We start from the raw sequence: 24,181 nt of genomic DNA on the forward strand, positions 1-24,181 counted from the left end.
ATATGTATATGCAAATAAGGACAAGATATGAAAAGGATGCAAAATTACATGGTTTCTATATTGAAAAGACTGAGTTAGATAGGATACTCAGGAACGGAAGAAAATGTAATAAAAATTTTTTATAACTTTTTGTCATATATTGAGTTGGAGGAGGAACAGGTGAAAGAAACAATGATAGCTTGGGGAAGAAATTTTGGACATTCAATTGATCTTGAAAAATGGCAACAACTATGGGAAAGGAATTATAAATTAACGATGTCCACCGCATATAAAGAAAACCAATACAAAATGTTTTAATGATGGCATATGCCACTGGAGAAGTTAGCAAAAATGTTCAAAGATAAATCAGCTAAATGTTGGAAATGTCACCAACTATGTGGTGGGCATGCCCTGAAGCAAAAAATATTGGAATAAAATTAAAATCTGGCTGGAAGAAATGATACAAATACGTATTGAATTCAAACCAGGGTTGTTTTTATTGGGTATCCTACCTGACAAAATTAAAAAGGAATTGTTGTGACTTCGACCCCCAAGCCCGTCTTATCAGAGGGAGAAGACTCCGAAAGTAAAAGAGAGGAGCTGGCAAGGCCTCCCTCTCCAGGACCCTCCTCTCTGGCAATGCCTCAGGTGTCCTCCGAAGGCCAAGAGATAGGCCAGGAGCCAGGCACTTCCAAGCAGCCGCAGTTAGACAGCGACGGAGATGAGTCTTGGCTGGATCCCCGACAGTGTCGGAAAGACAAGCGCGCGCAGCAGAGGAGGAGGCGTTCCAGAGATTAAGCTGAGTCACTGGACCATACCCCACAGGGGATAAAAGGGGGTGTGGTGGCCATTCAGGCCTTGTGACGGACAAAACTGAAAAGCTAGCAAGTCATACTGCATTTCTGGAACTTCATTATATCTCCTCCTTGGATTTATTATGGACTGGACTTGACAATTATTTGGCTTTGTGGACTTATTTTGGTTTATCGGACGGAGAAAAACCTCCCTTTGTGAGTAAAGTTTTTGGCAGGCAGCTACTGGGTTGCTGCCAATTCTGTTATTTCAAAGGAATTCCTGACGGCTGGTTTTATTAACTCCTAGCTGACTGTTTGTGTGTGTGTGAGAGACGGAGACAGAACAGGAATATATTTATTTGATTATACATCTAATAACAGCTGCAAAAATTCTCTATGGTCAAAATTGGAAATAAGAGAAAATACCTTCAGAAGATGAAGTAATAAGAAAGATTATAGATTGCGCTGAAATAAATCTATTAACTTTATTGATTAAAAATAAGGAAGAATCAGAATACTTAAAAATATGGAATTGTTTTTATTCTTGGTTGCAAGAGATATAAATGATTAATTTTATAAATATGTATAAAAAACCTGAGTAAGAATATGATTATAGTAATGAATTTGTACAGTGATTTTGAAGACAACTAAGACAGAAGAAACTGTTGGAACAAGAAGAATAAAATGAACTGAAGAATTCCACACAGAGATGTCATACGGGAGGGCTGATTGATGTTTTAAATGTATGTTTGTTTTTTAAAAAATAATAAAAAACTTTATTTAAAAAAATTAAAATATCATGAGGGGGCAAAAAGAAGAGGAAAGATGTTTTATTTAGGGATTGAATCCAAAGCACCCACAGGAAATATGAATAGGAAACTTAAAGACCTTTCTAGAATTTAAGGCAAGGATATGGTATCTCCAAATCATAAATAAAAAGAAAAGTACAATTGGTTTCTAATTTCGGATGACTGCTACTCTGATTTCCATTTCTCTAATGAAAAATTGGAGAATAACTGGCAGAAAACTGGAATTGGTGCCTTTTCTCCATCTTGACGTAGAATCATCCGTGGGTACTGTTTGAAGAAACAGCTTCAGCCCAGGAGGAGCCTCTGAAACGCAGATGTTTCTCCCCCACCCAAATCCTTCCTATTTTTTTTTTGGCCAATAAACAATTGTTAGGGCTTTTCTGATTATGGTAAACAGATACAAAGACAGAGTTTGTTTTTTGCATAAAAAACTTTATTAGACACACTTAAACTCCTAGTTATATTAATGCTAACCGCCCCTTGCTAATTTTAATCTATTACCCACAGATTAGTAACTATTTCTATCTTACTTGACCTATCTATTTCTATCTCTATCTCCTTTCTCTATGTTTACATATGAAAACCCTTTTTGCTCCTCTAGATTTGCCAAGGAATGCCAAAGGTACTTTTTCAAAAGGCAACTGGACTTTCTATTTTCTTGAAGATGTTTCGCTTCTTAGACAAGGAGCTCTTCAGTTTTGAAGAAGCATCCTCAGATGCTTCTTGGATGAAGCATCTGGACTGGAAAGAGTTTACAGTGTACTTTTTTGTATCCTCACACTCCAGAAGTTCCCGTTCTCATTTCTCCTAGAGAGGAAATAAGATTTTAAAAAGTTTTGTCTTGAAGAGACGCATCAGGGACATGCATCTCCTTTTGCTTATTATGGAAGAAACATCTATTAAATAGCTGCCTGATCACATCCCTCCTAGAACAATCATTATCCAGCTCAATACTGGGATACATTCTCAGATGAGCCCCTTGTCCAAACTGAATACACCATGGTGATTGTAAATCCAGTATAGGTTAGGCAATCTGTTACACTGTCACCAGAAATCTCCCTTTTGAATGTTCTTGTAATTTAGCACAATATCCCAAGACATTTCCAGTTTCAACATCTTGCAATTCGACAGCTATACAATAACGACAGGTATACAAGCTTAACTGCAAAAGATTTGCTACTTAAACTGTTCTATTCATAAGGTATATTTTTTAGCATCATTTGTTCTTTGATAATTTATATTTAGCTATAACTCCTATAAGTCTTTCCTGATTTATAGCTTCCCCGTATAATGCCTTGAATTGTGCTTGCTCTCAAAAGTTAAATTTTTATTGGGGGTTTAGGCTTTATTATGATCCAATCGAAAATGCAATAAACGTGAAGAAAGAAAGATGTTCTCTTATTCATGTGAAATGGCATTGCTGACCTTCAAATGACAGTGGTTACAAAATCCACTATTCATAATTAAACCACCACATGCTTAGTCTTTGGTTTCCATTAACAAATTCATGTCTCTTGGCTTCCAGTTGTGAAGATCAGGCTGAAAAAAAATTCTAATTCAGTAAACGTAATTAGGAAATGCACATGTTTCAACAACTAAACCTATCATTTCATTCATCCTGCTGAAGTTTTTTTCCTTATTCCAAAGACTGATATGGCTTCTACACTGTGTGGGTCCGTTTATGTGAGTTAAGATTACTGCTCGTAATAAAACTTTTTCCACACACCATACATGTATAACGCCCATCCCCTGTGTGGATCCTTTTATGGATATTAAGATACGTCTTTGTAGAAAACCTCTTTCCACATTCCATACATTTATACTTCTCCCCTGTGTGGGTCTTTTTATGAGTAATAAGATTACTACAGCCAGTAAAGGATTTTCCACACTCCATGCATTTATACGGCTTCTCCCCTGTATGGATCCTACTATGGTAAACAAGCTCACAGTTCTTAATAAAGCTCTTTCCACACTCCATGCATGTATGTGGCCTCTCCCCTGTGTGGATCTTTTTATGGCAAGTAAGGTCGCTACCGTGAGAGAAGCTCTTTCCACATTCCATGCATTTATAGGGCTTCTCTCCTGTGTGGATCCTTTCATGGGTCTTAAGATATGTCTTTGTAGAAAAACTCTTTCCACATTCCATGCATTTATAGGGCTTCTCTCCTGTGTGGATCCTTTCATGAGTCTTAAGATTCGTCTTCGTAGAGAAACTCTTTCCACATTCCATGCATCTATAAGGATTCTCTCCTGTGTGGATCTTTTCATGTGTGTTAAGATACATCTTCGCAGAAAAACTCTTTCCACATTTCATGCATGTATAAGGATTCTCCCCTGTGTGGATCGTTTCATGGGTCTTAAGATACGTCTTTGTGGAAAAACTCTTTCCACATTCCATGCATTTGTAAGGATTCTCCCCTGTGTGAATCCTTCCATGAGTCTTAAGATACGCCTTCGTAGAAAAACTCTTTCCACATTCCGTGCATTTATAAGGATTCTCCCCTGTGTGAATCCTTTCATGAGTCTTAAGATACGCCTTCGTAGAAAAACTCTTTCCACATTCCATGCATTTGTAAGGATTCTTCCCTGTGTGGATCCTTTCATGGGTGTTAAGATATGACTTTGTAGAAAAACTCTTTCCACATTCAATGCATTCATAAGGATTCTCCCCTGTGTGGATCGTTTCATGGGTCTTAAGATACGTCTTTGTGGAAAAACTCTTTCCGCATTCCATGCATTTATAGGGCTTCTCCCCTGTGTGGATCCTTTTATGATATGTAAGTTTACCGTTTTCAGCAAAACCTTTACCACACTCCATGCATTTATATCTTTTCTTTGCGTCATGGATCCTTTTATGGTAAATAAGTTGACTGTTCTTAATAAAGCTCTTTCCACACTCCATGGATTCATGTGTCTTCCCTCCTACATGGGTCCTTTTTTGAGATACACAGGGCCCATTTTTATGAGGAAGAGACAGGGTCCATTTATAGTTTTTTCCATTGTCTCTACATATATTATCTCCTTTGATTTGGGTTTGATGGCGTTTCTCTACATCTAATTTGTTTATGAATACTTCCATACATTTTCCAATATATTTCTTTTTTATTTTTCCTTGCTGGGCCACAGAGGCTTTCATTGCTGCTTGAATAGAAGGTGAACTTTCCTGATTCCAATTATTTGAGTAGTTTCTTTCATGGCTTTCTACTTCCATTAGAACTGTAGGGTTCTTCATACTGTATGAACGACTGATCATTTGGAATAGTTCCCTGGAATCTTCATCTTCCTCCCCATTATTACCTTCATAAGAAAAAATAAAACAAAATAACTTTAGGAAAGAAGAGCAAAGTAGAGGAAGATGGAATATAAAGAAAAACAAACAGCTTCAATCTTCTTAGTTGCAGAGAAACTCTTCAAGTATTTGATCTGGACTTGCTTGATTAAAATTTTGGAAGATACATCTAGGTTTCTATGCCAAGGGAATATCCATTGATTAAATATCAAATGCTCCAAATTTCAAAGGAAATGAAAAGATTTGGTTTCTCAATTTGAAATTCAATTTTGCATTCTGCTGCGGTTTTTATAAGAAGTGGGAGTTGCTCAGAAATATGAGAACATAGTTCTCATATTATCAGAAACATTATAGGTAGATAAAGAGAACTATAGGATTCAACAACATAAAACCGAATTTGAATCTCAGTTGTATAGAAAATATATAATTGCTAAGACCTCTAAATATACAGAGGATATGAAAATCAACAGAAAAATATCGAAAGTGTGTAAATGTACCTCAAACTATTATTGGAAATGTGGACAAGATAAAGGATCCTTTTGTAGTGCTTTGGTGGCCTTGTAAAAAAGCTAGAAAACTTTGGATTCAGACATTCACTGATACAGAGAATTTAAAATAAATATCCAATTGAAATCAGAACAGTTTATGTTGGCAATAATCAACAGTCATAGAAGATTGTTTCTGAGTATGACAACTGTAGTTGGACTATTATACATAAAAAACTAGAAGGGTTCTACATTAACTAGAATGGTGGAATGGTTGAAGAAGATGATAGAATTCTCCATGATGACTAAATTGACTCTGATCAGGGAAAAGATAGCATCTATATTTATTAGTGATTGGAAACCCTGATGGACCTTTGGCTGAAAGAAAGAAAAAATGACCTTGTAATCAAATTTATGTTTAAAGATTAGAAAGGATGAATTATGTAAAGGAGGAAACAATGATGTAACCTTAAAAAGAGGGGGGGAGGAATATAACTATTACCGTACTTTGGTCTTTTCTCCTTTTTTAATTTTATCATACTTTTTTCTTATTCATTAATCACATTACACTATCTTTATTTTCTTTTCAAAATTTGTACTTTTTATTCTGATAAAAATTCTTGTATATTCTCACCCAAAGAGGCCACGTTCCTATGATTTTCCAGCATGACTTCCCGATACAGTGCTTTTTGGTCAGCATCCAGCTGAGACCACTCCTCTTCGGAGAAATACACAGCCACCTCCTTAAAGGACACAAGACCTTCCTGCATGTGAAGGAAACAGAAGAAAAATCAGCAGTGAAAGGAAGCAATCCCACTCTATGTCTGGGTCTGTCTGTCTGTCTGTCTATCTCCATGCATCAAGACTTTCAGCATCTGGAGAATCAACTGATATCGGCCATGGAAATCACACCTAGCACAACCCACCCAGTGGTTGTAGAAGTGTGTGTGTGTGTGTGTGTGTGTGTGTGTGTGTGTGTGTTTGTTGTATTATCCCTCTCTTACTTTTGGAGCTTCAATCAGAATTTCAGCACCACCATAAAAAGGAGTCAAATTCATTTTGTTTTTCCCTGTGAGGAAGACAGAAATTTTAAATGGATAATTAATAAAATTACAAGAGGCATTCTACAGAAGAGATACAGAAGGTAAGACAGCTGGAATCTCTCTTGGGAATGGGTGGACTTTTGATTACCATCTGAGATGTCCTCGCTTGCGGATTCATGATAGACCCTTCTGGAAAACAGCTCCCGAGGGGGATTTGATGGATTCCTCTTTCTCATAGGTTCTCTGGTCTGCAGCGTGAAAGACTTGAAATAGGAGGGAGGAGAAAAGAAAAATGCATCACATAACATGAACTGGAATCTTGTTCTCAAAAAACAGCTTCAATGCCCCAGTATCCATCAATGAGCGTAGAATGTGCAAGAAAGGAACGGCTCTTTCCAGTCTATGCTCTAGAATGGATAATGGAACAATGTCCTGCAAGAACTAGTGGAACATCTTAAAATATTATGAAGACCAGAGAAGTATGGAAGGGAGGGGTGAGGAATTCAAACATTCTTTATTCCCTTCTGGACTTCCAAGATGAAGGTCTCTCACCTGCAATTCGACTTCCTCCTTCTGTTCCTCTGCCTGACTCAGGAGGAAGCCTTCCGCCAGGGCCACCGCTTGGGAGCTGGTCTCTGCTCCACACTCCCGCACCCAGCTCTTCATTGGCAGGGGCAGAAGGGCCAGGAGCTGCTCCAGAACCACCAGGTCCAACATTTGAGTTTTAGTGTGCTTTTCTAATCTCAGCCATTGACTATAAAAGTTGTGGAGTTGGCTGCAAAGTCCTCGGGGACCTCCCGCTTCCTGGTATTGGATGTTTCTGAAGCTGCATGTCTGAATCTCTGAACGGATGATGGTTTCCTTCTCCAGGATCTTCTGCCCAGTTCTTGGCCAGATCAACCCACAGCTGCCAGGGTGAACAGCTAAGGGGCCTTTTCCAGTTCCCTCACTTCCTAACACTTCTTTCTGCATTCTTTCTCTGTCCGGTAAGGAAATTCCAGATAGTTCTGAGGAATCTTGTGGATCTCCAAATGTGGACCTTTCAATTCATAGGACGATTCCTGGAGCTGCAGGATTGATTACAAAAGCTATCCAGAATCTTCTCCCAAGTGTACCTTTTGTTGTTAGGAAGGTTGTTGTGATGAGTCTAGTTTCTGCAACTGAGATGGAAAAGAAAATAAATTGAAAGAATGAGAAGGTTGTGGACTTAACTCCCGAACAACATTCATCCTCATGGAAGGGAGTCTTACACAAACATTGCACAAACAAATCTTCTGAAGTCTGTCTGTACATGAAGTGTGGTGCAAAATATGGTCGTACTTTTCATCCAGAATTTGGAATATAAAACAAATGTTTCATTTTTGGATTATTTTCTCTCCCTCCCCCCGGAAGGGGAGGCTAGCCTTTTTTCAAATTTAAGATCTGTATTTACCTTATTATTTACCAAATAATTCCCTCAACAATATCAAATTATTTACTAAGTCTGCATTACTATTAACCTTATCATCGTTCCTCTCACCCACCTCCTCCCACTTATAATTGTATGACTGTAACCTTGTTGCTTGTATCCTTAAGATTTATATTGACTGTTTCCTAATATGATTTGATTGCTTACTTGGTCCCTATGAATATCATTGTGTTGCACCTTATGATACTTGACCAATGTATCTTTTATGTACTCCGAAAGCATATGCACCAAGACAAATTCCTTGTGTGTCCAATCACACTTGGCCAATAAAGAATTCTATTCTATCTATTCTATTCTTACACTTAAGGTTCACACAAGATGCCGAAACTCAAGGAGCTTAAGAAACCGGAATGGAAAACAGAATTTTTCATGTGTTTCTTGTCCTTCATATTGAGGCATTTAGGTATTAGACATTCATTAAGGATGTTCCTCATTCTTGTCTTAAAGTTGGTATGTTTGTAAGTAAATGGAGCCATGAAGAAGAGATAAGGAGGAAATTCCAAGTTTCAAAAATGGCTTATCCCAAGAAAGAAAAAAATTACCTTTTTTCAGGGGTCTCAATGAAAAAAAGGAAAAAGATGGAATACTACTAAGTGAAATGATCCTAGGAAGGAACAACATTCTAACGATGCCATGAAGGTTGACTTCACATCAAATGAAATGCTTATGATGCTCATTTTCTATTTTTGCTTTTTTGGTCATCATAAAACATGAAGGCTGCTTCACACAATCTGCCCTGACCTCCAAACTGGTTAACCAACTGTATGGGCAAAGTTCACATGAAACAAGGCTTGAAAGAATAAACCTTAAAATGGTTTTTCACCCATCCTCTTAAGCCTGGAGGATTTGACCTTAGTTCATTCTTTGTCTCCAGAAAAAGCACAAAGGATTTACAACTTATATATGCAAAACGGAAAAGCAAAGAAAGCAGGAAAAAGGGGGACTAAGTTAACAAGCGAGAATCCATCTCCAAAGAAAAAATAACCAGAAGAAAATTTTATCAAACCACTAATGTCAGGAAAAAAAGTAGAGAATCTTATTAGTTACCGATTTCATAAGGAAATAAATCAACATTTGAATTTACTATACAGTAAAACTTGAAGCAGCAGAATCCCATTAATCATCCAGCCCAAAATCCCTTTGGGAACTGAATGAACAAGCCACCATCCAATACATATGTAGGATTAACACCCGAATGAATAAACCATTTTACAGACTAACATGATCTCCTAAATGATGCAACTCCTACAAACATCTTTCCTGCTTCTTAGCTTAATCCACACTTTTTCAAACACGGCCAAATTGAAAGGTGTGGATTTTAACTCCCAGACTTTAAAGAAGATGGAGAAACACCGGCCTCATCGGGCACACGGTGCGAATGCTGCGCCTCAGCCCCACTTTTGCAGCTCCGTCGCCCCTGCAAGGTCTCCCTTCTTTTCCTTTGCGGTCGTGGGGAAAGGATGGGAAAGAGCACCCCAGTCCCAGTCCTCGCACATCCGTCCTTGCACCCAGAGCCAGCAGGGGGGCTTCGAGGCTGCCTCCACTCCCCCAATAAATGGGGAGAAACGCCCCCTCCCCTTCTGGCGACCCCCATTTCTCTCCTTTGCTCCCCCCCCCAACTCCATGGAACCTGCATGGGAAAGGGCGGCAGGGGAACATGGGACCACGGACTCCGACCCCGCAGGAAGACTTGAGCCGTCTCCACTCACCCCTCCAGCAAGGGGCCCCTTTGCACGGGCAGAGCCGCCACTCACGCAACTCGGGAGTCCCTCGTCGGGATCGGTGTTTCCGCAAAGGCTCCCCGGCAGCCTCTCCGCACCCCACTCACAGCGGACGGAGGAGGCAGAAAGGGCAGCCGCCTCTCCCGACGAACTCCAGGCGAAGAGGTCGGCGCATGCTCCGTTCCTACGTGTGTTGGACAGCGCCCCTTGGTGGGCTCTGAGCAAAGTGCCAGGATACCCTGAAAGGGCGGGAAAGAGGAAAGTATTTGGAGGGAATGGGAATAGAATAGAATAGAATAGAATAGAATAGAATAGAATAGAATAGAATAGAATAGAATAGAAGTGAAGTGAAGTGAAGTGAAGTGAAGTGAAGTGAAGTGAAGTGAAGTGAAGTGAAGTGAAGTGAATTCTTCATTGACCAAGTCAATTCCTTGCACACACAAGGAATTTGTCTTTGGTGCATATGCTCTCAGAGTACATGAGGAGAATAAAATACATTCATCAAGAATAGGAATAGGAATAGGAATAGAATTGGAAATGGGAATGGGAATAATCAAATAGGAATAGGAATAGAATTGTAATAGAATAGGACTGGACTGGACTGAAGTTCCAGAAATTTTACCTCACAATGAGGCTATGTAGAATCTCCGTAAAGGTTTCCACCAAAAGGGTTCGAATTTCCCGGCTAGGAAAGCATCGCAGTTACGACGACCCAATTAACGAGTGAAGCGAGCTGCGTGAAAACAGGATTCTCTTTATTTCGTTTCAGGAAGACGGATCCGGCAAGTGCACAAACCAGCGTTCCTGGGTGAGCTGACATCCTTACAAGGTAAGCGTACATTTTTATACTTTTCTGTACAAAGGAAATTCTTTGTTTCTTTTGTTACTTTTGTGGGTCTCCCTTTTGTGTGTGTGTGTTTATGGATGGCCCTGTGTTTTCTTATTATAGTTCTTCCCACTTGAAACTGGGTGGTGTCTTGGTTATCTGGCTTCCTGTTCTTTTGCTTCCTTTTGCTCTTATTATTTGCTCCTTGCCTTAAGCTGATCATGTTGTTATCAGGTAAGCCCTAACCCTCCCCCCCCCTTGACTCTTATCAGATTGCTTGGGCTATTGATTAAATCTTTTCCTTAGCTAATCCTCTGCCATTCCTTTTGTTTTGCTCTGCTCTTTGGATAGTTTCTTTCCTGGCATGTCCTGGGTCTTTTGTGTGTGTCATTTCCCTGGGTCCTCTTTGTTCCTAAATGGCCCTGATGCTTATGTGTTCTATTTTGGGAAGGTCATTTTCCTATGCCTGTGGCCTTTTCCTTCCTGAGTTGATCCTGTACTATGAGGTTTTATTATGTCTTATTGGCCCTGGCACTGTCTTGGTGGTGTTCCCCTCCTACAATAAAGTGGGGATTGTAGGAGGATCCGTCTTCCTGAAACGAAATAAAGAGAATCCTGTTTTCACGCAGCTCGCTTCACTCGTTAATCGGCTCATCGTGCCTGCGACGCTTTCCCAGCTGGGAAATTCGAACCCTTTCGGGGGAAACCTCTACGGAGATTCTACAGCTACTTGGAGGACAAATGAAGCAGGGGCTGGGAATGACATATCATCTGTGACTGGAAAAAAGGGGGAACTACAAAATGATGGAAACAGATTATGGAAAAGAGAATATAAAATTAAAATACCGTTTTAATTGCAATTGGGTTGGCATGCCTTTTTGTGGTATGATAGAAATAAGATACATACCTATTTTCATAGACATTATATAAGAAATGCATTGCTATTGGTTTGGGAAAAGGTTAGAGATAAATACTATGTGAAAATACCAATATGGTTATCAATGATGGAAGCTCTAATACACCCAAATGTTTTTAATTTTGGAAATATTGTTAGATACAAGGACTTGTTAACAGATAAGGGGGAATTAAAAGAGAAACGAGAACTGGAAGAACAGGGGATTGGGATAGATTGGTATATGTATGTGCAGATAAGGACAAGATATGAAAAAGATGCTAAATTACATGGTTTCTATATCAAAAAGACTGAGTTAGATAGGATACTCAGGAACGGAAGAAAATGTAATAAAAATTTTTTATAACTTTTTGTCATATATTGAGTTGGAGGAGGAACAGGTGAAAAACAATAGCTTGGGGAAGAAATTTTGGACATTCAATTGATCTTGAAAAATGGCAACAACTATGGGAAAGGAATTATAAATTAATGATGTCCACCGCATATAAAGAAAACCAATACAAAATGTTTTATAGATGGCATATGCCACTGGAGAAGTTAGCAAAAATGTTCAAAGATAAATCAGCGAAATGTTGGAAATGTCACCAACTACCAGGATCTTATTATCATATGTGGTGGGCATGCCCTGAAGCAAAAAAATTGGAATAAAATTAAAATCTGGCTGGAAGAAATGACACAAATACGTATTGAATTCAAACCAGAGTTGTTTCTATTGGGTACCCTACCTGACAAAATTAAAAAGGAATATATTTATTTGATTATACATGTAATGTATAATCCGATGTTCCGATCTCGCGCTTCTATTTGATCTGATCTGTTAGCGCCTACCCGCCTATTGCTTAGAGCGGTCAAGGGCAGCTTTTCATCTAAGTCGTTGGTGGACTATTAACAGCAATTGTGAGGAGTCATTTACAGACGCTGTCTGGCATTGTGTGACCTCCTGAAAACTACTCTCAAAGGAAAGTATAAAATTTTTGGTTATTTTAATTATTTTAATTATTTTATAAACAATGGCAGAGGTAAATATTTCATCAGACTTAGATCAGGAGGATTCTCCTCCTAGGGTACCATCCCCTAAGCCTAATAAATCTAAGAAGGGCAGAGCCAGGACCAGGGGTATGTCTGAGCAACCTATGTCCAGGCAAGGGGACAAACCTTCCAGAGATGATTTACGCAGACATAATGCTCTTGAAAAACAGTTCAATAGAGCCAGAATGGCAGCTCAAGCTATACCTCAAAGAGAGGTTCAGGAGGTGATTTTACCTCAGACTACTGAAAAAATAATATATCCTGACATAGATGAGGAAGCAATGATTTGGCAACAGGCGGATTTGCCATCAGAAAATCAAAGTTTGTCTATGGCTGCTAAGCCTATGAATACAGAATCTCAAAACAGGGCCACAGTGGGGTCAGTTCAACAGACTTTTGTTCAGGCTAACCCTGAGGCCACATTCACTCCTATGGCCGCTGGCCTACGTGTTGGAGAAGGTCTATGCTCAAAATTGGAAATTGGAAAAAATACCTTCAGAAGATGAAGTAATAAGAAAGATCTTAGATCGCACTGAAATGAATCGATTAACTTTATTGATTAAAAATAGAGAAGAATCAGAAAACTTAAAACTTCTTGGTTGCAAAAAAGATATGATTAATTTTATAAATATGTATAAAAAACCTGATAGTAAGAATATGACTATAGTAATGAATTTGTACAATGATTTTGAAGACAACTAAGACAGAAGAAACTGTTGGAACAAGAATAAAATGAACTGAGGAATTCAACACCGAGATGTCACACGCGAGGGCTGATTGAAGTTTTAAATGTTTGCTTTTTAAAAAATAATAAAAAACTTTATTAAAAAAATTAAAATACCATGAGGGGGCAAAAAGAGGAGGAAAAATGTTTTATTTAGGGGTTGAATCCAAAGCATCCACAGGAAATACTTAAGACCTTTCTAGAATTTAAGGCAAGGATATGGTTATCTCCAAATCATGAATAAAAAGAAAAGTACAATTGGTGTCTAATTTTGGATGACTGCTACTCTATGATTTCTATTTCTCTAATGAAAAATTGGAGAATAACTGGCAGAAAACTGGAATTGGTGCCTTTTCTCCATCTTGACGTAGAATCATCCGTGGGTACTGTTTGAAGAAACAGATTCAGCCCAGCAGGAGCCTCTGAAATTGCAGATGTTTCTCCCCCACCCAAATCCTTCCTAATTCTTTTTGCCAAAAAACAATTGTTAGGGCTTTTCTGATTATGGTAAACAGATACAAAGACAGCATTTGTTTTTCGCATAAAAACCTTTATTAGACACACTTAAACTCCTACTTGTAATTTTAATGCTAACCGCACCTTGCTAATTTTAATCTTCCTATTACCCACAGGTTAGTAACTATTTCTATCTTATTTTATATATCTACTAGGTGGACGCCCATGCTTCACTATGAAACTATGTGCTCGGGCTTGATAAATTGACACTTGCAACCTGAAACAATGTAGAATGTGTAACTCCATAGCATCAGAGTGTGTTAATAGAATGCAACTGGCAGTTGGAACAGAGGGGGAGTAGAATGTCCCAGCCCACAGCATCCATCAGTATTCATCTGGCTAGCATCCTGTCATTGTGTGAGAGTTGAGGGGTGTTTGAAAACTCAAACAGTATTTGCTGTGTGAGCAAGGAGGCTGGATATGGCTTAGCTCAACTGTTGGGTAGTAAAGCTGCTTGCTGCTGTGAAAGTAAAACTGAAAGTGAAACTCCTGCTTGTGTTTTGCATTTGGAACAGATTTCTTTTGAGGTGGGAAGGGGGAGTAGAACTCCTTAACATCAGTGCGTGTTAATAATAATATAGGAAATAGTAATGCTCTGGTCATTTTGAAAAATCCTTTCTTAGTGAGCACCTAGAAGCCAAGAGGAACATACGTGGCAAGTTTCAAGCTTGTAGGCTTTACGGTTCGTGATTAATGCGTGAGTGGTTTTCATTTTTGTCTATATAGATTTCTTTATCTTCTTTCTCTCTGTTTACATATGAAAACCCCTTGTGCTCCTCTAGATTTGCCAAGGAATGCCAAAGGTACTTTTTAAAAAGGCAACTGGGCTTTCTATTTTCTTGAAGATGTTTTGCTTCTTAGCCAAGGAGCATCTTCAGTTTTGAAGAAGCATCCTCAGATGCTTCTTGGATGAGAAGCGAAATGTTTTATTTTATTGTTGGCTGTTCACTGCCCTGAGTCCTTCGGGAGTAGGGCGGTATAGAAATCAAATAAAATAAATAAATAAATGACCTGTGTGAATGAGGACCTCCACAGGTATTTGTCAAGGGACTTTACTCTCCCCTCCCCAATCATAATCCTCTATTACTGGAGCTGTTTTGGGGGATTCTGCACCATGACCAGCTGCATGAAGGGCTCTTCCCTGGATTTTCACACCGTAAGGTCTCATTCTTTTCTTGAGATTCGTCCAGCTTTCCCCATCTCTACAAAAACCTTCGGTGAAGGAGGGACTGCAGCTGTTGTGTACAGAACCATTGATATAAATTTTCATTTACATTGAATGTAGAGATTTTCTTAGCCCTGATCTGATCACAGAAAGACAAAATATGGTCCTAATGCTTGGAAAGTCTTTTGCACATGCATTTCAGGGGCTTCTAGTCATTCTGGCTTTTTGTGAGAGAAGAATACTTTATCCTAAAACTTTCACCCCATTCAAATTAGAATCTATGTGATTCTTCTCTCACAACATGAGAGACAAAAAGTTCCCTTCTTCTACATTCATACGCATTCATTAGGTCTCAGTTTTACATAGTGGATTGAAAGAGTTTATTGTGTATTTTTTTTCGTATCCTCACACTCCAGGAGTTCCCGTTCTCATTTCTGCTATAAAGGAAAAAAGATTTTTAAAAGTTTTGCCTGATCACATCCCTCCTAGAACAATCATTTTCCAGCTCAATACTGGAGCCTTGGTGGTACAGGGGTTTAAGGCACCCTGTTATTAAGCTTATTAAGATCAGCTGCCTGCAATTACTGCAGGGTTCGAATCTCGTCAAGGCTCAAGGTTGACTCAGCCTTCCATCCTTTCTAAGGTAGGTGAAATGAGGACCCAGTTTGTGGGGGCAATAAGCTGACTTTGTATAAATATACAAAAGGATGAAGGCTATTGCTGAGCACATTGTAAGCCGCCCTGAGTCTTCGGAGAAGGGCGGCATATAAATCAAATTAAATAAAAAAAATAAAAATAATACTGGGATACATTTTCCAGCTCAATACTGGGATACATTCTCAGGTAAGCCTGAGAAGTCCATGCTGAATACACCGTGGAGATTGTAAATCCAGCATAGATTAGGCACTCTGTTACACTGTCACCAGATGTTTCCTTTTTGAATATTCTTGTAATTAAGCATAATATCCCAAGATGTTTCCAGTTTCAACATCTTGCAATTCATTATGTAACTTAAACTGTTCTATTCATAAGGTATCTTCTTTAGCATCACTCGTACTTTGGTAATTCATACGTAGCTGTAACTTCTGCAAGTCTTTCCTGATTTATACTTTTCCCATACTATGCCTGGAATTACATTTTAGTAGCTAAGTTTATGTTTTCTCTCAAAAATTAAACTTTTCTTGGGGATTTGGGCTTTCTTATGATCCAATATGGGATAAACATGAAGAAAGATGCTCTTATTTATTTGAAACGCCATTGCTGACTTTCAAATGAAAGTAGCTGTTGTGGTCTGCCAGCAGCCTGTGGAGCTGGCAGCAGAGTCGGACAGTGAGGAGGCTGGGAAGGAACATGGGCCAGTCCTGAAGTCTGGAGAAGGCCTGGACGAGGGCTCTGCGTCGGAGGCAGAGATGGGGCCAGGGCCATCTGGGAGTTATATGCAGACTCCGGAGCTTCCAGGGTCAGACATCAGAGAGGCAAAGGAACAGGAGGAGCCTATTCCTAGTGCGCGCATGCGCAGAGCTGCCAGAAGGCAAGAACAGTTAAAACTAAAGGGACAACTCGGGAGTAAGGCCTGGAGATGATTGGCCCCTCCCATAAGGTTTAAAAGAGGAGCAAAGGCACATGGGCCCTTTTCAGAAAAGCAATGTTAATTCTGTTCCCAGTCACCATCTCTGTTTGATTCTGGACTTCATGTGCCTTTGCCAAGTAGAACTTTTGCAGCGTGTCAAGGGAGATAAAGGTTGGTGATTATCCCGAAGGACTTCTCCCGAAGGACTTTTTGCAACTAATTGGGACTCAGCTGTGAATGAACGTAATTCACAACTGTTGCAATAAAAGAGGTTTTTGGGACTACTTGTATATTTTAATGATTCAGGAAGCCTAAATCACAACAGTAGCTACAAAAATCCACTGTTCTTAATTACAACACAATTAATCCCTTTCCTAATTCACTAATTAGGAAATGCATATATTTCAACAACTAAAAGGTAAAATTTTTACATATTCTCACCCAAATTTAATTCGTGAATGGAAATACCACCATTGGTCCCCTTGAAACTTCTTTCTGATTTCACAGATTTATATGGCTTCTACATTGTATGGGTCCTTATATGGTACTTAAGATATCTGTTTATCAGAAAACCTTTTCCACAGAGCATACATTTATAAGGCTTCTCCCCTGTGTGGATCCTTTTATGGTGATTAAGATACGTCTTCCTAGAAAAACTTTTTCCACATTCCATGCATTTATAAGGCTTCTCCCCTGTGTGGATTCTTTCGTGGGTCTTAAGATTCGTCTTCCTAGAAAAACTCTTTCCACATTCCATGCATTTATAAGGCTTCTCCCCTGTGTGGATCCTTTCATGGGTCTTGAGATATGTCTTTGTAGAAAAACTCTTTCCACATTCAACACATATATACTTCTCCCCTGTGTGGCTCTTTTTATGGCCAATAAGACGACAAGAGTCTATAAAGCATTTTCCACACTCCATGCATTTATACGGCTTCTCCCCTGTATGAATCCTACTATGATAAATAAGATAACAGTTCTTAATAAAGCTCTTTCCACACTCCATGCATTTATACGGCTTCTCTGTTGTATGGATCCGGGAATGCGTAGTAAGAGAAGTTCTATAAGTGAAACTCTTTCCACATTCCATGCATTTATAGGGTTTCTCTCCTGTGTGGATCCTCTTGTGACATTTAAGGTAACTGTTCCTACTAAAACTCTTTCCACACTGCATGCACTTATGTGGCTTTTCTCCTGTGTGGGTTCTTTTTTGAGATGTACAGGACCCATTTTTATGAGAAAGAGACTGCGTCCATTTGTAATTTTTTCCATTGTCTCTACTTATATAATCTTCTCCATTGGTTTGGGTTTGATAGTATTGATTTATATCTAATTTGTTTATGAATAGTTTTGTACATTTTCCAATATATTTTGTTTTTAGTTGTCCTTGTTCGGTCACGGAGGCTTTCGTTGATGCAGAAGATGAACTTTCCTGATTGCAATTATTTGACTGGTTTCTCTCATGGCTTTCTACTTCTATTAGAATTGTAGGGTTCTTCATATTGTATCCATGACTGATCATTTTGAATAGTTCTCTGGAATCTTCATCTTCCTCCCCATTATTACCTTCACAAGAAAAGAAAAATGCAAATAATGTTAGGGACAAAGAGCAAAGCAGAGGAAGACTGAATAGATACGGAGATACGGAGGATCCCGGATCTGCGCACCTTCCGCCACGCCTTAAAGACCTTTTTATTTCACCAGGCGGGCCTGGCCTAATTTTCTCCCTCTTTTATAAAAGATTTTTAATTTTTTAATATTTTTTAGTATTTTATATATTCAAATTTTAAAATTGGTTTTAAATTGATTGGGGTTTTAATTTGTCTGGGCCAAAACTATTTAATTTGATTTTAATTCCACTTTTAAATTTTGTATGTATGTATTTTATTGTTTGGCTGTGCACCGCCCTGAGTCCTTCGGGAGTAGGGCGGTATAGAAATAAAATAAAATAAATAAATAAATATAAATTCAGACTCTGCCCCAAAACATCCTAATGGCTTTCAGCAGAAAAAAAGCTGCAAGGAAAGACAATCGATTACATGTACAGAGGCATTAGAACTTGAGCTGTGGAAATACCAAATGAAATCAAGAATGGAAAAACCATAGAGTTCTCAACTATAGTTCTCTATTGTTCAACAACATAAAGCAGAATTTGAATCTCAAGTTGTGTAGAAAAGATGAATAAGTAATTGCTAAAACCTCTAAATATACAGAGGAATATGAAAATCAACAGAATAATATTCAAAAGTGTATAAATGTACTTCAAACTATTATTGGAAATGTGGACAAGATAAAGGATCCTTTTGTAATGCTTTGGTGGCCTTGTAAAAAAGCTAGAAAACTTTGGATTCAAAGGCATTCGGCGATACAGAGAACTTCAGCTGAAATCTGAACACTTTATTTTAGCACTAATCAACAGACATAGAAGATTTTTTCTGAATATGATATGAATATGAGAGTATTACAAACAAAAAACTAGAAGGGCTATTCGATAATTAGAATGGTGGCATGGTTGAAGATGATAGAATTCTCAATGATAAAGGAGGAAACAATTATGTACTCTTAAAAAGAGGGGGAACTGTAACTATTATTTTCTCTTTTCTCTTTTTTTAATTCTATCATACTTTTTTCTTATGCATTAATCACATTACCATATCTTATTTTCTTTTCAAAATTTGTAGTTTTTATTCTGATAAAAATTCCTGTATATTCTCACCCAAAGAGGCCACGTTCCTATGATTTTCCAGCATGACTTCCCGATGCAGTGCTTTTTGGTCAGCATCCAGCTGAGACCACTCCTCTTCGGAGAAATACACAGCCACCTCCTTAAAGGACACGAGACCTTCCTGAACAAGAAGAAAACCATAAAAAAATCAGCAGTGAAATAAAGCAATCCCACTTTTTCTCGGGGTTTGTCTGTCTGCCCGCCCAGTGTGTGTGTGTGTGTGTGTGTGTGTGTGTGTGTGTGTCTGTCTGTCTGTCTGTCTGTCTTTTTATCATTTAAATAAAAGGATTGTGGTGTCCCCAGAACAATCCATGCTCAAAACCTTCATTAAAGTTGTTTGAGAGGCATCCAGGGATTTACATGGGTGTCATCAATGGACAAAGACACACATGATCTGTTTCTGCTGCTCCTCAGATTACAAGGAATCCACTCCTTGTACTCCCACCCAATGGTTGAAGAAGAAAAACCTGCTTGGAAAAGGACTTTTCTCATCCTTTCCAAAGGTGGATTGTTGACCCAAAATTCCAGGCACAAATCGGAGTATTAGATTTAAAGGCTGAGAGGCCTCGATCTGGCCACACTCTTTGGATTTTAACAGTATGCTTTATCGTTTAACTTGATGCCATTATTTTTCTTATCACTGGTTGTAAACAAGGCGTTTTAGAAACTGTAAATGTGCCAATGTGATTCTTTCAGTTATTGAGTAGCCTTGCACAATTCCATGTCAAGGAATTACTTATAGGATCACTATTCATCAAACGCTCATATTGTGTACATTTTATTTTTTATTATCCCTCTCTTACTTTTGGAGCTTCAACCAGAATTTCAGCACCACCATAAAAAGGAGTCAAATTCGTTTTGTTCTTCCCTGTGAAGGAGACAGAAATTTTAAATGGATAATTAATAAAATTGCAGGAGGCACTCTTCTCTACAGAAGAGAAGAGATACAGAAGGTAAGACAGCTGGAATCTCTTTTGGGAATGGGTGGACTTTTGATTACCATCTGAGATGTCCTGACTTGCGGATTCATGATAGACCCTCCTGGAAAACCGCTCCCAAGGAGGATTTGATGGATTCCTCTTTCTTATAGGTTCTCTGGTCTGCAGAATGACAGACTTGAAATAGGAGGCAGGAGAAAAGAAAAATATATCACACAACATGAAGTAGATTCGTGTTCTCAAAAAACAACTTCAATGCCCCAATATCCATCAATGAGCCTAGAATGTGCAAGAAAGGAATGGCTGTTTCCAGTCTATGCTCTAGAACGGATAATGGAACAATGTCCTGCAAGAACTAGTGGAACATCTTAAAATATTATGAAGACCAGAGAAGTATGGAAGGGAGGGGTGAGGAATTCAAACACATTCTTTATTCCTTTCTGGAATTCCAAGATGAAGGTCTCTCACCTGCAATTCGACTTGCTCCTTCTGCTCCTCTCTCTGACTCAGGAGGAAGCCTTCTGCCAGGGCCACCGCTTGGGAGCTGGTCTCTGCTCCACATTCCCGCACCCAGCTCTTCATCGGCAGGGGAAGAAGGGCCAGGAGCTGCTCCAGAACAACCAGGTCCAACATTTGGGTTTTAGTGTGCTTTTCTAACCTCAGCCATTGACTATAAAGGTTGTGGAGTTGGCTGCAAAGTCCTCGGGGACCTTCAGCCTCCTGGTATTGGATGTTTCTGAAGCTGCATGTCTGAATCTCTGAAGGGGTAATGGTTTCCTTCTCCACAATCTTCTGCCCAGTTCTTGCCCAGATCTTCCCACAGCTGTCAGGCTGAGTGAGTGAGTGGCCTTTTCCAGGTCCCTCACTTCCTAACGCTTCTTTCTGCATCCTTTCTCTGTCCTGTAAGGACAATCCAAATAGGTCTGAGGAATCTTGTTCATCTCCAAACAGCTTTCAATTCATAAAATATGTTACTGTACAGTAAAACTTGAACCAGCAGAATCCCATTACTCATTCAGCCCAAAATTCCTTTGGGAACTGAATGAACGAGCCACAATCCAATACATATGTAGGATTAACACCCGAGTGAATAAACCATTTTACAGACTAACGTGATCTCATGAATGATGCAAATCCTACAAACACATTTCCCCGCTTCTTAGCTTAATCCACACTTTTTCAAACACGGCCAAATTGAAAGGTGTGGATTTTAGCTCCCAGACTTTAAAGAAGATGGAGAAACACCTGCAAGGTCTCCCTTCTTTTCCTTTGCGGTCGTGGGGAAGGGAAAGGCTGGGAAGCATCACCCCAGTCCCAGTCCTCGCACATCCGTCCTTGCACCCAGAGCCAGCAGGGGGGCTTCGAGGCTGCCTCCACTCCCCCAATAAATGGGGAGAAACGCCCCCTCCCCTTCTGGGGACCCCCATTTCTCTCCTTTGCTTCACCCCCCCCCCAACTCCATGGAACCTGCATGGGAAAGGGCGGCAGGGGAACATGGGACCCCGGAGGAAAACGTGGCATTCACCACTCACCCCTCCACCGCGGGACCCCTTTGCACGGGCAGAACCTCCACTCAGGCTACTCTGGGGTCTCGTCGGGATTGGCGTCCCTGCAATGGCTTCCCGGCAGCCTCTGCGCCTCCCACTCACAGCGGACGGAGGAGGCAGCAAGGGCAGACGCCTTTCCCGACGAACTCCAGCCGAAGAGATGGGCGCATGCTCAGTTCCCACGTGAGTCTGAGAGCGCCCCCTGGTGGACTCTGCGCAAAGTGCCTCGATTGCAAGGAAAACGCAATCAAGAAAATGGAGATTTCTATCTAGTTCTGTATATACACCTGCATTTGTCAAATTCTTGGCTCTGGGTGCCTAAGAATAATTGGAAAGACTCAATGAGGGGCTGCTGATGACAAAGGACATGAATCTGATGAAAAAGAAAACCAATTCCATAATGGGGAAAAGCTGAAACTTGTGGAAGTTCCAGAAATTTTACCTCACAATGAAGCTACTTGGAAGACAAATGAAGCCCTGGTGATGGTGGTGGAAATGACATCTCATCTCTGACTAGAAAAAAGGGGGAACTGCAAAATGATGGAAACAGATTATGGAAAAGAGACTATAAAATTAAAATACCATGAGGGGGCAAAAAGAAGAGGAAAAATGTTTTATTTAGGGGTTGAATCCAAAGCACCTACGGGAAAAACGAATAGGAAGCTTAAGACCTTTCTAGAATTTAAGACAAGGATAGTATATGTCCAGATCATGAATAAAAAGAAAAGTGGTGTCTAATTTTGGATGACTGCTACTCTGATTTCCATTTCTCTAAAGAAAAATTGAACAATAACTGGCAGAAAACAGGAATTGGTGCCTTTTCTCCATTTTGACATAGAATCATTCATGGCTTGTTAGTTGTGAAGCTGACCCGTCGCAACCCGATGGACAACGTTCCTCCAAGCCTTCCTGTCCTCTACCATCCTCTGGAGTCCATTTAAGCTCACACCAACTGCTTCATTGACTGCATCCAGCCACCTCATTCTCTGTCGTCCCCTTTTGCCCTCCATCGTTCCCAGCATTAGGCTCTTCTCCAGTGAGTCCTTCCTTCTCATTAGGTAGCCAAAGTATTTGAGTTTCATCTTCAGGTTCTGGCCTTCAAAAAAGCATGCAGGGCTGATCTCTAGGACTGGCTGGTTGGATCGCCTTGCAGTCCAAGGGACTTGCAGGAGTCTTCTCCAGCACCAGAGTTCAAAGGCTTCAATTCTTTGGCACTCAGCCTTTCTTATGGTCCAACTTTCACAGCCATACATTGCAACTGGGAAAACCATAGCCTTGAATATACACACTTTTGTTGGCAGGGTGATGTCTCTGCTTTTTAGCATGCTGTTTAGATATGCCATAGCTTTCCTCCCCAGGAGGAAAGGCTTCATAAGGCTTTTCCTACATTTTGACATGGAATCATTCATAGGTACTATTTGAATAAACAGCTTCAACCCAGCAGGAGCCTCTTAAGAAATTTTTTCCCCACCCAAATGCTTACCCCCAATTTTTGCCAATAAGCAATTGTTAGGGCTTTTCTCATTATGGTAGATACAAACACAGCATCCCCCCCCAAGACAAAAACTTTTATTAGACGCACAAAAATGTCCACTCCTTTCTTGTAAATTTAATGCTAACCGCGCCTTGCTTATTTTACTCTCTTCCTATTACCCACAGGTTAGCAACTATTTCTATCTTACTTTATATATCTATTTCTATCTCTGTTTACATATGAAAACCCTTTTTCCTCCTCTAGATTTGTCAAAGGTACTTTTTCAAAAGGGAACTGGACTTTCTAGTTTCTTGAAGATGTTTCGCTTACTCAAGAAGCATCTTCGGTACTAAAGATGCTTCTTCACAACAAGAGATGCTTCTTGGATGTGAAGCTAAAGCTTTTCAAGAAAGTCCACTTGCCTTTTGGAAAAACCGTGACCTATGTGAATGTGAATCTCCACAGGTATTTGTCAAGGGGCTTTACTCTCCCCTCCTCAATCATAATATTCTATTACTGGAGCTGCTGTGAGGAATTTTGCACCCTGACTGGCTGCATGAAGCCCACCACCTTTGATCTTCACACTGGAAGGTCTCATTCTTTTCTTGAGATTTGTCCAACTTTCCCCATCTCTACAAAAACCTCCGATGAAGGAGGGACTGCAACTGTTGTGTACAGAACCATTGATATACATTTTCATTTTCATTAAACGTAGAGATTTTCTTAGCCCTCACAACAGAAAGGCAAAATATGGTCCTAATGCTTGGAAAGTCTTTTGCACATGCATTTCAGGGGCTTCTAGTCATTCTGGTTCCTTTTTGTGAGAGAAGAATTCTTTGTCATAAAATTTTCTTCAATTTGAATTAGAATCTGTGATTATTCTTTCACAACATGAGAGACAAAAAAGTCCCTTCTTCTGCATTCATACTGATTCATTTGGTCTGTTTTACAAAGTGGACTGAAAGAGTTTACTGTGTATTTTTTCGTATTCTCACACTCCAGAAGTTCCCATTCTCATTTCTGCTATAGAGGATAAAAGTTTTTAAAATGTCGTCTTGAAGAGATGCATCAGGGAGATGCATCTCCTTCTGCTTCTTGGGGAAGAAATTTCTATTAAATAAATTCCTGATCACATCCCTCTTAGAACAATTATTTTCCAGCTCAAT

The 24,181-nt window shown here is 39.6% G+C and overlaps 1 protein-coding gene across 1 annotated transcript; it reads right to left on the bottom strand.

Annotated features, from left to right (window-relative positions):
• Positions 1–2,801: 2,801 nt before the first annotated feature.
• On the bottom strand, positions 2,802–24,097 carry LOC117656477 (uncharacterized). Its single transcript, XM_087885383.1, has 13 exons — positions 24,011–24,097; positions 21,527–21,766; positions 20,463–20,894; positions 20,057–20,171; positions 19,860–19,924; positions 19,048–19,177; positions 16,854–17,897; positions 9,577–9,827; positions 6,952–7,446; positions 6,548–6,662; positions 6,361–6,425; positions 5,991–6,120; positions 2,802–4,879 (listed from the first exon to the last, which is right to left on the bottom strand). The coding sequence occupies exons 1-13, from the start codon at positions 24,095–24,097 to the stop codon at positions 3,243–3,245; spliced, it is 4,806 nt and encodes a 1,601-aa protein (XP_087741509.1). The 3' UTR covers positions 2,802–3,242.
• Positions 24,098–24,181: the final 84 nt, after the last annotated feature.

The sequence above is a fragment of the Pantherophis guttatus genome, chromosome 2, assembly GCF_059756535.1.
Source record: "Pantherophis guttatus breed Tessera chromosome 2, ASM5975653v1, whole genome shotgun sequence".
Taxonomy (NCBI): Eukaryota; Metazoa; Chordata; class Lepidosauria; order Squamata; family Colubridae; genus Pantherophis; species Pantherophis guttatus.

What these genes read in the sequence shown, in the direction of transcription:
- LOC117656477 (XM_087885383.1), bottom strand. Translation starts at nt 24,097, where the DNA reads ATGCATCTCCCTGATGCATCTCTTCAAGACGACATTTTAAAAACTTTT. An exon ending in AGGAGCAAGTCGAATTGCAG is followed by an intron (nt 20,172 to 20,462) that starts GTGAGAGACCTT and finishes TCCTATTTCAAG; the next exon opens with TCTGTCATTCTGCAGACCAG. An exon ending in AGGAGGAAGTCGAATTGCAG is followed by an intron (nt 6,663 to 6,951) that starts GTGAGAGACCTT and finishes TCCTATTTCAAG; the next exon opens with TCTTTCACGCTGCAGACCAG.